The sequence below is a fragment of the Melanotaenia boesemani genome, chromosome 18 (genome assembly GCF_017639745.1).
Source record: "Melanotaenia boesemani isolate fMelBoe1 chromosome 18, fMelBoe1.pri, whole genome shotgun sequence".
NCBI classification, from domain to species: domain Eukaryota; kingdom Metazoa; phylum Chordata; class Actinopteri; order Atheriniformes; family Melanotaeniidae; genus Melanotaenia; species Melanotaenia boesemani.
Window position 1 is genome coordinate 27,458,079 of NC_055699.1, and position 15,574 is coordinate 27,473,652.

The 15,574-nt window shown below is 42.6% G+C and overlaps 1 protein-coding gene across 1 annotated transcript in view; it reads left to right on the forward strand.

Moving 5' to 3' along the window:
• Positions 1-6,647: 6,647 nt before the first annotated feature.
• The window catches only part of ahrra (aryl-hydrocarbon receptor repressor a), a 57,848-nt gene continuing 48,921 nt past the window's right edge, over positions 6,648-15,574 (forward strand). Inside the window, exons 1-4 of the mRNA XM_041968540.1 lie at positions 6,648-6,688; positions 7,432-7,531; positions 7,926-8,018; positions 10,136-10,317. Coding sequence (XP_041824474.1) covers positions 7,957-8,018; positions 10,136-10,317 — 244 coding nt within the window. The 5' untranslated portion in view covers positions 6,648-6,688; positions 7,432-7,531; positions 7,926-7,956. The remainder of the gene's footprint in view (positions 6,689-7,431; positions 7,532-7,925; positions 8,019-10,135; positions 10,318-15,574) is intronic.

The window sequence follows — 15,574 nt, forward strand, 5'->3', positions numbered from 1 at the left end:
TGACTCAGCTTTGAGGGGCCTGTAAATAGAGATAATTAGGAGAGATACTGCGGTTAGGGATCGGGCAGCAAGGCACTCAAATGATGAAAAGTCAGCAACCTGCAGCTCCACCAGATTAAAAGTATCCCTAGGGAAAGTAGCCAGCGCCCATAGCGCTGGTAGCACAGGTCCAGTTCAACCCCAAGCTGAGTGTGCTGTAACTCGCGGTCATGTTAACCACGTCAAGCTCACCCCTGCTGATGGTCCTGGATGGTCCAGTGCTGCCTCCTCTTTCACTGCCGCACCTACTTCTCTGTGATGACAGATGGGACACAGGACTGAGACAGGGGCAGGAATATGGGACACGGGACGTGTTGAATATGTCAAGGATTTCGTTTCTTGGGCGTAACTTATTAGTCTTTAACCACATCCCCAACCCTTTTGGAAAGGTTGCTATGCTGCTGTCCACACGTCTTCCCTTGAGATGCATGCACACACACAGACATGTTCTATGTATTGACACGGTTGCATGCTTAGGTCAGGTCCTGCAGGGTTCAGGGGGATTTAAGCGGAGGCTAATCTGGAAGCAGCTTGGGTAATGTTTCCAATGGATTTCTGTAGCTTTAATGGCAGCCGCTGACAGTCTTAACGAGACCTCAGATCCCCGACTCCACCTGTCACAACAAATAAAACGTCTCCTGAGATAAAACCGCCATGTGTTCCATTTCGAAGGATCAGGTTTCAGGTTTAACCTGGAGGTCAATGTTGAGTCTGATGTTTCACACTGACCAGTAAAAACTGTACAGAGACCAGGGGCCTTATTTATCAAGCTGGTGTAGGAACAAAAACAGGATACGCCAATCATAGGAAACTTTTGGGATTTATGAAAACCAAACTTGGTGGGAGAATTTCTCTACCTCCACAGCTACTCTGACCCTCCCATAAGCACAAAATATGGGAAAATAGGAAACTGCAACACCAACAGTACAGGATAAAACCAAGGAAATGATGTGAAATGTGAGACATTTGTACACAATCCACCATTACCTTTTACAGCATATGTTATAAAGCTGTTGGTAGAAATGAATAAAGACTCATATCATGTTTCCAATATATCCCCATCATGTTTCCAATATGTCCCCATCATATTCCCATCATGTTTGTAATATAACTCCATCCCCATAATGTTCCTATCGTGTTTCCATCATGTGTCCATCATGTCCTGTAACAGTCCCGCTCATATTTACAATATGTCTCCATCATGTTTTTATCATGTCTCCATTATGTTTCGAATATGTCCCCATCATGTCCCCACTATGTGTCCATCATGTACCCTTTATGTCCTAATCGTGTTTCTATCATGTCCCCATTATGTTTCCACCATGTCCCCATCATGTCCCCATCATGTTTTCATCATGTTCCCTTCATGTCCCCATCATATTTCCAATAGTCCCATCTTGTTTCCAATATGTCCCCATCATGTTTCCAATATGTCCCATAATGTTCCCACCATGTCCCCATCATGTTTCCATCATGTTCCCATCATGTCTCCATCATGTCCCCATTATGTCTCCATCATGTTCCCATCATGTTTCCATCATGTCTCCATCATGTCCCCATCATGTCTCCCATCATGTTCTCATCATGTCTCCATCATGTCCCCATCATGTTCTCATCATGTCTCCATCATGTTCCCATTATGTTTCCATCATGTCTCCATCATGTCCCCATCATGTCTCCCATCATGTTCTCATCATGTCTCCATCATGTCCCCATCATGTTCTCATCATGTCTCCATCATGTCCCCATCATGTCTCCATCATGTCTCCCATTATGTTTTCTTCATGTCCCCATCATGTCTCCCATCATGTTCTCATCATGTCTCCATCATGTCCCCATCAGGTTCTCATCATGTCTCCATCATGTCCCTATCATGCCACCATTATGTCTCCCATTATGTTTCCAATATGTCCCCATCGTGTTACCTTCATGTTTCCAATAGGTCCCTATCATGTTCCCAACATGTTCGCATCATGTCTCCATAATGTCCCTATCATATTTCCAGTATGTTTCCATCATGTTTCCAATATGTCCCCATCATGTTCCCATCATGTTTCCATCATGTCCCCATCATATTTCCATTATGTCTCCCATCATGTGTCCAATATGTCCCCATCATATTTCCAATATGTCCCCATCACGTTTCCAATTTGGCCCCATCATGTTTCCATTATGTCTCCCATCATGTTTCCATCATGTTTCCATCATGTTCCCCTCATGTCCCTATCATGTCTCCATCATGTATTCCAATATGTTCCCAATTATGTTTCCATTATATCTCCATCATGTCCCCATCATGTTTCCATCATGTTCCCTTCATGTTCCCATCATGTTATCATCGTGTCCCCATCATGTCTCCATCATGTTCCCATCATGTTCCCATCATGTCTCCATTATGTCTCCATCATGTCCCCATCATGTTTCCATCATGTTCCCTTCATGTCTCCATCATGTTTCCATTATGTCTCCCATCATGTTTCCATCATGTCTCCCATCATGTTCTCATCATATCCCCATCATTTCCCCATCATGTCTCCATCATGTTCTCATCATGTCTTCATCATATCCCCATCATATTTCTAATATGACCACATTATGTCCCCATTATGTCCCTCATCATGTTTCCCTCATGTCACATCATTTTCCCATCATGTCCCTATCATGTCCCTATCATGCCACCATGATGTCTCCTATCATGTTTCCAATATGTCCCCATCGTGTTACCTTCATGTTTCCAATAGGTCCCTATCATGTTCCCATCATGTTTCCATCATGTCCCCATCATATTTCCATTATGTCTCCCATCATGTTTCCATCATGTCTCCATCATGTCCCCATCATTTTTCCATCATGTCTCCATCATGTCCCAATCATATTTCTAATGTGTCCCCGTCATGTCCCCATCGTGTACCATTATGTTTCCAATATATCCCCATCATGTTCCCATCATCTCCCCATCATGTCCCCATTATGTTCCCATCATGCACTCCAATATATGTCCCCATCATGTTTCCTTCATTTTTCCCTCATGTCTCCACCATGTTTTCATCATGTTCCCATCATGTCTCCATCATGTCCCCATTATGGTTCCGTCATGTATTCCAATATGTTCACATTATGTTTCCATCATGTCCCCATCATGTCCCTATTATGTCCCCATCATGTTTCTCTATGTCTCCCATCATGTATCCATCATGTTCCCATAATGTCTCCATCATATCTCCATCTTATTTTCATCATGTCTCCATCATCTCCCTTTCATGTCCCCATCTTGTCTCCATAATGTTTCCAATATGCCTCTTTCATGTTCCCATCATGTCTCCATTGTGTTTTCATCATATCCCCATCATATCCCCATTATGTCTCCATCATATCCCCATTATGTCTCCCATCATGTTTCCAATATGTCCCCATCATGTTACCAATATGTCCCCATCATGTTTCTATCATGTCCCCATCATGTTTCCAATATGTCCCCATCATGTTCCTATTGTTTGCAATATGTCCCCAACATGTCTTCATCATGTCCACATCACATGTCCACATCGGGGCGGCAGTGGCTCAGGCGATAGAGCAGGTCGTCCAATGATCGGAAGGTCGGCGGTTCGATTCCCGCTCCCGCAGTCATCTGTCGTTGTGTCCTTGGGCAAGACACTTAACCCTCCTTGCCTCCAGTGTTGGCATCGCTGGTGTATGAATGTGTGGATGAATGTTCGGTGATGGTCGGAGAGGCCGTAGGCGCAGACTGGCAGCCACGTTTCCGTCAGCTTGCCCCAGGGCAGCTGTGGCTACACACGTAGTTTACCATCACCAGGTATGAGTGAGGAGTGGATGAATAATGGATTCACACAATGTAAAGCGCTTTGGGTGCCTTGAAAAGCGCTATATAAATCTAATCCATTATTATTATTATTATTATCACATCTCCACCAGTCAAAATCAGTAGAGGTCAGCAGGATTAAAAACACATTAACTGTTCCAGAGACTCTCCATGTCTGGAAAGCTCAAAGCAAAGGAAGGTTGCAATTAAATTACTTCCACCATCTTTAGCCTGGTTAGTAAGATGTTATAAGCAGTGGGAATCTGGTTTTCCCACTTCAGTCCAGACTCTGGGAATATTTAAATGATAAATATCATGGCAACCGGGACATTTCAGGAGTCAGGTTTGCTTCCATCATTTTGGTTTATTATTTTCTATTCTTAATTTTATCTCTGGCTTTAATTTATCTTCTTCTTCTTGGTCAGATATTTTGTGTACTGGTGCAGTGGTGCTGTTTCCACCAGTAGATGGCGGTAGCTGCCTGATAATATGGCTACCTTTTTGCATAACTCCACCCACTGCCAAATTTAAAAAATGGCTGAAACTGCAAGTGTTGGCGTGGGAGGTGTGGGGCAATCAAGGGGTGGAGAGTGGGAGGGTTGGGATACACAGACAGAAATGATTGACAGACAGCAGCTTAGAGGTAAAAGCTCAGTAGAAGATAGAAAGATTCATAAAGTAGCTGCGCCACAGAGTGTCTTTGAGGTGAAAGACTTTTCTCCTCCTGAATCTCCTCAGCTACATATGAACCGTATCAGTCTGAGCTGTTAGCGCTGTTACGCTGGCCTGTCAGCAGCTCTGGAAAGCTGTGGAGACTCGCGGCAGCTGCAGGGAGTGCCGCTGTAAGTTGCTGCTGCTATGATTTGAGCTTCAGCAGCTAAAGAATGAGGTCCAGTGTTACTTTTACACCCCTCAAAAACACAAATCCGTCCCATTGCAAGAATATTTAATCAGAAATTCTGTGATAGAATAGAAGTCTAAAACAAGCAAATTTACACCATATAAGTTCACATCCCTTCATATGCGTTGGTGGGCGTGGTATTCTATGCCTGCAAGGCATGTTTTTTTTTTTTCAGAAATCTTTGTTTTTCTGAGTCATCAGCTCCTCCATGCAGCATGAACCTAAATCTAACTGTATAGACACGTACTTTGTGTCTATACAGTTAGATTTAGGTTCATGCTGCATGGAGGAGCTGATGATGTTGCCCACCCCTGTATTAGACTAAGAAATTAAATTATATTACTTTATTAACCGCAGAGGGAAGTTGCAAATACAGAACGTAAATGTGATTTGTAAGTTCACGTTAGTGCACAGTGAGCAAAGTAAACTTATATAAACTTAACATAAGAAGTTGCCATGATGCATAGCCTAAAGCTGGGATCAATCCTGGTCCACTACAGCCGGTGTCTGCAGGTTGTCAAAGTTTCTCTGCTGCAACACACCTGACTCAAATCAATGGGTATTTAGCAGACTTACGCAGAGCTTGATGCCTAGTCTGTCTCAAGCATGTTTCAGCAGGAAGCTATGAAAACCTGCAGGACACTGGCAATCCAGAACGAAGACTGAGGAACCCTGGCCTAAATCTTTGCCCTTTGCAGTGTCTTTTGTATTTGTTTGATGGTGTGTTTTAACTTTTACTTAGTAGTCATGTGGTGTCTCTAGTTGGGTCTTGTGAAACAAGAGAGGCGTGGAATACCAAATAATACCACATATGCGTGACAAATAACAAGAACAACCTTTTTCGATAATTGTCTAGACCTTCTACATCCACCAGGAGGCGGCTGCTGCTCACTTCCATTGTAGCTAACTGTGTTGTGTTGTAGCTAATTGTGTTGTAGCTTTTGTATTGCTGTGACACTTCTGGGCCACTGTAGTTATAACACTCATGTACAAAACATCTCTGTAGTGAATTAATGGCACAAAGGAAGTGGAAAAGAGACGGTTGGAGCTCTGAGAAGCAGGATTCATTATCAAAGTATAACCAAAGTTTCATCCTTGATAGAGCAGAAGATCTAGACACTTCATTCTGAAGACCAGTTCTATCAGATTTTCTTGGGTAGTTGTTATTGGCTGAATAGATTCTGGTAGATCACGTCTGTGTGATTAAAAAGTAAGAAGAAAAAGGAAAACTGGTCTATTTCTGATTTCTGACTTTACAGCTGAGTCTGAGTTCTGCAAATGATGAGGAAGACTCACATGAAGGATCTTTCTGCAGGACTGCACTGGATTAAAGACTTGTGGATTATTATTTTAGATTTACTTCCTGGATGTGAGAACAAGTGAGGGATGAAAACTTATAAACATATTTTCATCAACTTGAACATGTTTGTAGGGTGTGTGGGTGTGACCAGCAGGGGGCAGCAGAGTGTCTCTAATTTCATCATTATTCTTTATTTATGAGCAGCCTACATAAAAACACAGAACACCAGAGCAGCTACCTGTGACGTCACCGTTTGTTTTTATTTTGTTTTTACAAATAGGTTGTCAAATGACTACTGCGGGATAAACAGGTAAACAAACATGAACGGAATCTGTCAGTATGTCAAGTTACCTATATAACCACACGACTTCCAGTTAAAAGTTTTTAAATAAAAGACTACAGTTGAAACCTCTGCGACAGGATGACGTAATCACAATGCTAAACAGCTCATCCACGCACTCGGAGGTCACGAGCTTCAATCCAAGAGTTTTCGCAAGAGGTCACTACATGCTTTTGTTTTGAAAGTGGAATAACAAAACTTCCGACGTAATCGTGGCGTCTTTACAGCAGTAACAAACCCGGTCCGACTGGTTCCGACCCGGTGAACTAGTAACCAGGATCCAGTTCAGTTGAGTGTTTCTCCAGAGCGGCTCGCGGCCGGAAGTGGATTGACTGCGGTCTGAAAGCGCCCCTGCAGTCCCCCTTTCCGCGCGCTCCTCTTAAGTGTGTCTGTTACCGCTGCGCGAGGCACGCTAAAGCGGTTTGGGCTGGTGCTGCATTCAAGTGCTCCTCGAAAATATGCTAACTAATAATAACTACATAATTCGACTAACGAAGAAAACTGACTACTAGTAGGCTACTACTATTAGTAGTAGTAGCTACTACTACTAGCAGTAGTTACTACTACTAAAATGTTGTTGTTGTTAGCATGGTTAACCGACAGCAGCTGAAGCTAATCTGCTCTCAGATGAAAGAAAAAAATAAAGTTTGAAAATGTTTCAAAGTGAAAATCAAACAGAATATTTTATGGCTTTCTCTCAAACTGAAAACATTCCCATCTCACTAGCATGCAAAAAAACAAACAAAAAATAACACCCGTCCTCCTTCAACAGTTCAATCCAAAATTCCAACGACACCTGAAGGCATCATAAGCTCCTCTGGTTCTGTGTGTGCGCTCGCGCTGTGTTTGTGAGGCAGAGTTGCGTGCGAAGAGCTCGACATGTCATTCAGAGGAATCCGCCACCTGAAACGGGGGGAAGTTAGGGCGACTCAGCGGTTCTGAAGACAACATCTGTCCGGAGTGCGCGCAGCTCATGAAAACATCAGCTCGTGCTTCATGAAGAACATTTCACTTTTACTGGCTTCTTCCAGGAGAAACGTATCAGTTCTGGGACTGAAAAGGAATCCGTTTCTTGAAATTTTTCATTCTGGAATTAATTCTGGAATTATCAGAAACCCGCAGATTTTCCAGGTTAGTTTTTTTCTTTTTAATATTTGGTTTAATTAATTGATTATTTTTTCCGTGGATGCTTCAATCTTTATGATCAGTTATTCTGTTATTAATTTAAACAGAACAATTTTAAAATTGAATTATTACCTAATTAATTCATACTGCGTGGTTGCAAATGAATGAATGAATGAATGAAGGAAGGAAGGAAGGAAGGAAGGAAGGAAGGAAGGAAGGAATTATGATCAGGATGGATGAATTTACTCCACATTGACCTGAGCAGTGACCTTTGGTGACATCATGTGAATAAAATATCCTGAAAATGTTTTTGAAGAATTTTGTCCTGTAGTTGTCAAATTTTTAAATTTGTTTTATTTGTTTATTTATTTTTAAGAAGGTGTGTTTGTTTGACATGCAGCGCACCTGTTACCTGCACGGAGCGCAGCACCATGATCCCTCCTGGAGACTGCATGTATGCGGGCAGAAAGAGGAGGAAGCCCATCCAGAAACAGTTAAGCAGCTCTCCGTTTTATCCTTGTTGTTGTTTTGCTGTTGTTTAGTAATAAGCGTGTGCAGAGGTGATGCGTGTTGGTGGTGAATTTTCTAAACTTGGTCAGCAGAAACTAGGAGTTATAGAAAAGTTTTCTGAAGGTGTGAAAATTAAGCTGATGCTAACAGACACTTTCAGGTGGATGAAGTCACCTCTTCATCACTGATGTAAACAAACCCATATTTATATCTTAGAGATGTGTTCAGGTTCAGTCAAAATTTAGAATAATTGAAGTTTATGCTGTATAATTATTTACCTCGTGCAGCTGTCAGAGTCCCATTATGACATTTTTCTGTTTGTGCTTTTAATCTCTTTATTTTTACATTATGAACGCTGACATGTGGGTTATATAAGAGGCAGAAGAGGGAAGTGGGAATTTAACGAGGCCTGCAGCATTTATAAAGTTTTCATGATCTGAGAGGAAATCTTTCCCACATCAAACCACAGCTCAGTGTGCACGAAGGCTACGGCTGAAATTTTACTCAGTGACGTTCACCACAAAACTTTTCACAGTTTAAACAGTTCTGATGTCGATTCTCCAGATTACTGATCATTAGTCAGATCTGGACATCAACGTTTAGCAACAATAACCTGTTAATAAATAAGAGGAAATGATCAGCTGTGACAAGAATGTCAGGGTTCAGATGATGCGTTCAGGGTTCAGATGGTGCATTCAGGTGATGAAGATGTGGAACATCAGGGTTCAGACATAGATAGATAGATAGATCGATAGATAGATAGATAGATAGATAGATAGATAGATAGATAGATAGATAGATAGATAGATAGATAGATAGATAGATAGACAGATGGAAAATAAACTTAGACTAAACAAGGCAAGCCTGAAAACACTAATAAATAAAACATTTCTACACACAGACTTTCTAGAACCATGATGATGGTTGGTGTGTTTGGGTCAATGCAGAGATGCTGACTAGCTCTCACACATGGGAGAGTTATTGATCAGGGTTATAGTAAAAGGAAGGGAGGATTCTGAACCTCTACATGAAGCAGAGCTGCAGCGTCTGGTAGAGAAAGAGCTCCACTGGCCTCCACTTTACTGTGTAGTGGATGTGAGGAAACATTATTGATGGAGACCAGTTGGTTCAGGGACATCCCTGACTGTCTCCAGTGTCTCAAGGTTGTGTCCAATGATCTTACCAGCCTTATGGATCAGTTTATTGATCCTGCTGCATCCCTGGAGCTGATGCTGCTCCCGCAGCACACCACAGCATACAGGGTGGCACTGGCCACCACAGACTGGAAGAACATCTCCAGCAGTTTGCTGCAGACATTAAAGGATCTGATTCCTCAGGAAGGAGAGTCTGCTCATCCCCTTCCTATACACAGCATCTGTGCTGATCCTCAAGTCCAGTCTGCAGTCCACATGCACACCCAAGTATTTATAACTGTCCACAACCTCCACCTCCTTGCCAGGATCCTGACAGGCTGGTGCATGAAGGTTTCAGATGATTCATTCAGGTGATGAAGATGTGGAACACTAAGGTTCAGATGATGTGTTCAGGTGACTGAGAAAGATCCACAATGTCTCACATCAGCAGGTAGAAAGTTGGAAGCTGGAGATGCAGACTTTAGTTTAAGGTGGTTTGTAGGAGGTGATGAAGATGATTATGACGAAGATCTTTCAGGTCTTTTTAGATGTGATGTTGGAGGAGATTAAACTCCAGGAGTAAATGTGGTTGTGTTGTGTTTACTGTACAAATATAGAGTAAAAACAAACTCATCTGGTTGTGTGTATTGTAAAAACTGAGGAATTTATTAATAAACTAAAATAAAAGAGAAATAACTGGATGTGTTTAAAGTCATAGGTCATGTTTCTGACTCAGAGGTTAACACTGGATTTAGTTTAGAATCCAAAATATTCAGATTAAAGTTGATCATTGTGTGTAACGTTAGTAAAAACAAGTTTTAAATCTTCAGTTATTCGTTGTGATTGAAGTTTCTGAGAGTTGAACTAGTTTTACTGATGTGCCCAGTTTCCTTCAGAACATAAAGGTTAAATAAAATGAATAAGAGATAAAAAAGACATCCTAACCCAAACCGCTCTTCATGTTCAGGAAACCGTCCTCTGCTAATGAAAAAACCAACCCTTCCAAACGGCACCGGGACCGGCTGAACGCGGAGCTGGACCGGCTGGCCAGCCTGCTGCCGTTCCCCCAGGATGTCATCTCCAAGTTGGACAAGCTGTCGGTGCTTCGCCTGGCTGTCTCCTACCTCCGAGTCAAGAGTTTCTTCCAAGGTAACAGAGGCCATCTCTTCTTTATGTGCTGTTAAAACACTGCTCACCTCGGCAGAGTTTCAGGAATCAGCTGGAAAAACTTGGTGTTTGCCTCATCATTTCCACTGGTTAGCCAAACACCATTCCCACTGGTTAGCCAAACATCATTCCCACTGGTTAGCCAAACACAAAATCCCCACTGGTTAGCCAAACACCATTCCCACTGGTTAGCCAAACATCATTCCCACTGGTTAGCCAAACACAAAATCCCCACTGGTTAGCCAAACACCATTCCCACTGGTTAGCCAAACATCATTCCCACTGGTTAGCCAAACATCATTCCCACTGGTTAGCCAAACACAAAATCCCCACTGGTTAGCCAAACATCATTCCCACTGGTTAGCCAAACACAAAATCCCCACTGGTTAGCCAAACATCAATCCCACTGGTTAGCCAAACATCATTTCCACTGGTTAGCCAAACATCATTCCCACTGGTTAGCCAAACATCATTTCCACTGGTCAGCCAAACACTGGTTAGCCAAACACCATTCCCACTGGTTATCCAAACATTTCCAACCATCATCTGGAATTTCATCTCTCCAACCCTCAGGTCAGCCCTCTTGACCCACATTTTCCTGGCTGGAGCTTTTCTAGATATGAGTCAGCAATATTGATTTTATGTAAACCACAAATTAGACCAGATATCAGCCTGCTTCAGGTATGTCAGGTCAGGTGTGTTTGGAGGAGATGACACAATGAAGTAGGTGTTTCTGGAGTCAGTTGTTTTGCTGTGACTTCTCAAAGGCACCGCATCCCGAGCAGTGTTTACCCATGAACTCTATACAAATATACCCTGAGGCTGTATGTAAACAAAACCCAACACATTCTAAGCAGCTGATAACGACTTACATCATCACGTCTTAAAAATTACACAACAGACTGGATAATGTTTTTAATTTTTGGATGAAAATGTATTATCATCTACAACCTCTAAGTCTGTGGTCTGCTGTACCTGACGACCTTATCTGCAGCCACACCTGTACTCGTTCAGGGCATGCAGCGTTACACGCTCATCGGTTCTGCCATGGTCAGTGTCGGTCTGTGTGAAGGTCATGATGCAGAACCTAATGAAAACCTCCATCAGAACCAGGAATGAAAACCTCCAACAGAACCAGGACCAGGAATCCAGTTTGTTCTGATCCAAATGGTTCTGATCCAGTTTCTCCTAATTCAGTTGATTCCTTTCCAGTTAGTTCTGATCCAGTTGGTTCTGATTCAGTTTGGTTCTGATCCAGTCCAGATGAGTAACTGGAAAAGAAAGAGGAAGGTTGGCGAGGCCGTGGACTGATGACGTCAGTGATCAGACAGGAAGCAGTTTTGTAACTCGGAGGAAAAAAAACAACCGTATATCCGGTTTTTATCTCCTGGCTCAGAGTTTTAGTGGAGTCAGTCCGAGCGTGTGATTCCCTGAAGCGAGTACTTCTGCATCGTGACAGCTGTTAGTGAATGAGCTGGAAATGTGTCTGAGGTCAGATCAGACACAGAAGTCCTGTTTGCTAAACTCTCGCTGACCCCATAACCCAGACCAGGATCCCACACGAAGACTCACAGTTTACTGGCAGAAAGGCCACCACATGGTCCACATAATCCACATATTAATCCGCATACTGGTCCATGTACTCGTCCACCCATTGGTCCACATGGTCCACACACTGGTCCATGTACCAGTCCAAATACTGATCCACATAGTTCACATACTAGTCCAGACTCTGGACTGCATATTGGTCCATGTAGTGGTCCACATAGTCCACATACTGGCCCACATACTGGTCCATGTACTGGTCCACATGCCAGGTCGTACAGGAAGTGACTTTTTTTCAACCAGTCAACAGATTGCAGTGTGTTAAGCTCCACCCTTTTGGGTTGGATTGGTTAGAATGGTACTCGAATGGAAGGGCCCCAACAAAGTAGGATGGGTCGGTTGGATATTAAGATACCCTTTCCAGTTTTTTTCCAGTATTTTAGAAATATTGCTTTTATTTTGCGAAAAACAGTTTTATTTTACAAGTCTTTTGTCGAGTCTGCTTTAATGTTCTGTATTATTGGCTGGTATGGAAACCTCACAGTGCAGAACAAATAACGTCTGTCAGGTTTCATCAGAGTAGCTGGTAAGACGACTGGCTCGCAGCAGCTCTCTCTGTCAGATATTTAGATTTGACAAGTATCACGGAAAGCAGAGTCAATTCTGGTGAGGCCTCGCTGGTGGAGATATGGGTTCCCAGGGTTAGGAGAAATAGGTTTAAATTTTCCTTTATTCCTGGTGCAATAAATGTCCATAATTTGCACTGAGCCTTGAGAGATTTAATTTACCTGCACTAACTAAAAAGCATTCCATTAGATCTTGGAACTTGAATTATTAGTATTGTTTTTATTGTTTTTATAGATTTATTTTTCTATTGATGTCTTGATCTTACTCTTTTACTTATCAGTGGTTGTATTTGGGCTGTGATTGTTGATTTTATTGTCTTGATTGCCCCTTGTATGTTGTACTGCACTGCAAACCAAATTTCTCCTTGAAGGACAATAACTGAACTAAATTGAACTCCTCTAAGGATATTCTCTCAGGACCTCCTCCCAGGACCACCACACCAGGACCTCCTTTAAGAGCCGCCTCTAAGGACCTCTTCTAAAAACCTGCTCCCAGGACCACCTCTCAGGATCTCCATTCTTAAGCAATAACTTTTTTCTTGTTCTCGTGGATGGGAATGGGGATGTTTTGTGGCTTGTTCTCAGCACATCAGCTGAGCAGAACTTTCTTCTCATGGGGCTCCAAAAAGTATTGTGTGATAGGTCGGACATTTGAGGTGGGCAGGGTTTATGTGGAAAAGCTTGAAGCATGAAGTTATCACTTCTGCATTTTCCCTGATACAAGGTTGAACAGATAGTTTTATTTAACAGCTGATTGAGGTGGTGAGACATGAATACAACATGTGGGATTTAAAGACACGGACACTGCTGTGTGCGCAGCCCCACCCTGCCACCGACCAAGTTTTACCTTATGTACGAGATCGCTGGGTCAGCTGTTCATCACACACAAACACAGACGTGTGCTTACCACATCTGGTGTCATGATATCGGACCTGCGGTTCATGTATGTTGCCAGAGCTGTGTTTCTGGTACCATCACACTGACCCGTTTGCTTCGTCTGTCACCGTCTTGAACTCTTAAACCGTCTAAAACTCTTTGACCTTTTTATTTGCACCGACTGTTGGATCCAATTATCGGTTCAGAAGGTCAAAGAGATAAAAATCACCGTTAATTAGTGAAACGTCTCAGCTGGAAAGAACCGACTCCACAAGCTGTGAACCAGAACTTTACCAGCTGAGTTCTGCAGTCTTCAGCTGAATGGCTGCTGGTCGGGTAACTTATCACATAAATGTCACAGAAACCTGAAGATGGGTGCAAACGGACCAGATGGAGTTGAGCCGGGGTTGGTACCGAGCTGGTTGTAATAATCATCAGTTTAATTGATCCTGAGATTTTCTGGAAATAAAAACTCTTTTCTGATCAACAGTTTCTTAGATTAAATGATTTTTTTTTAAAGAGCTTCTTCGCTGACCTCTGTAGAGAAAAATCTCTTCTCCATGTGCTCAGTGAAGGTAGCGTGATCAGACCAAAATGCCGTGGCGAAGGCTTTTCTTCTTCCTCTTTGCTCCACATGCAATGTCTGTAATTCTCTGTAATCAGTTCTGTTTATGAAGTGACTGGTTTCCAGTTAAAAGTTGATGCATGTCCCATCTGATGAAGCTAACCACAGTGTTCAGCATCTCTTCATCCTTCTCTGATGAGGGATGAACTGATGAACATGAAACTAGTCCAATCAGAACGATAGAGACAGAAGCTTTCAATTAAACCTGTTAAAAGCAGTTACATTTTTATCAGGTTTAAACTTAACTGTCAGAAAAAAGGGGTGCAATAAGAGGACATTTCTGTCCCCCAGGGTAGAATCTGGACTTATGTACCCACCATACCTCAAAACTGGTCCTCAAGATGCCCATCTGAGGGCCCAAAAAGTACATTTGTGTTTCCAAGTAGTAAATGGTACATGTTTGTACTGTTGGGCAAAACAATAGACAGAGGAAAAAAGAAAGAAAGAAAGAAAGAAAGAAAGAAAGAAAGAAAGAAAGAAAGAAAGGATGGGTCCATTCTAGAGGAAAGAGAAATATGTGACTTAACTCACACTCAACTGATTTTAAATTTGTTTCACATCATCCTCATTTCTGTCACCACCCTAGCTGTAGCTCAGGAGGAAGAGTGGTTGTCCACCAGTCAGAAGGTTGGTTGTTTGAGCCCAGGTTTCTCCACCTGCCCTTAAGCAAGACACGAAAGCCTATATTGTCTGTGATGTGTTCACTGGCATATGGATTTGTGCCATTTTTACCCCTAAAGGTACAATTAGATGATTTTTTTTGTGTTGGGTCCATTGTAAAAGGAGCCAAATTTTTTATCTTCAGAATTGACCCAATAAAATTTTACCCAGTGGAAAAAGTGATTTAAGGTGAATAATTACTGTGAAAAACAAAACAAACAAAAAAAATCTGAATTATTAAAGGTCAATGAAATCATGTGATGGACAGTAAACTTTTCAACCACCATTCTCGCTGCTTCCTCATTAGAGACCCTGGCTTTGTTTCCACCCACCTCTCGTCCTCAGACACCAAACACACTTCACTGGTGCGGCACTCTGCAAGCCTGGGGGCTTGGGGGGCATTGGGGGGTCTAGGAGAACCCTTCAATATGACAAAGGCCACAAGTGAATTACTGTAATCAGTGCTCGGGGGGCAGACGGTATCAGGAATCGGTGCTGGGGGGCAGACGGTGTGTTTGTGTGCAAACAGAGCAGCAGTGAGCGTGATGGACTGCAGGACCCCCGCAGAGGCAGCAGAAGCGTTTGTTGGCCCAACACGTTGTTGGAAGCTGTCGGGTGTAATTATCGTTACGGCTACCGCTCAGGGCTGTGTTGGAGGATCAGGAGGGAGGCGGCGAGGGCTGCTACAGACTGGTTTGTACTGGGATTAAAAGCTGCTACAGACTGGTTTATACTGGGATTAAACGTTTCAGCTTCTACAGACTGATTTATACTGGGATTAAACGTTTCAGCTTCTACAGACTGGTTTATACTGGGATTAAACATTTCAGCTTCTACAGACTGGTTTATACTGGGATTAAACGTTTCAGCTTCTACAGACTGGTTTATACTGGGATTAAAAGCTACT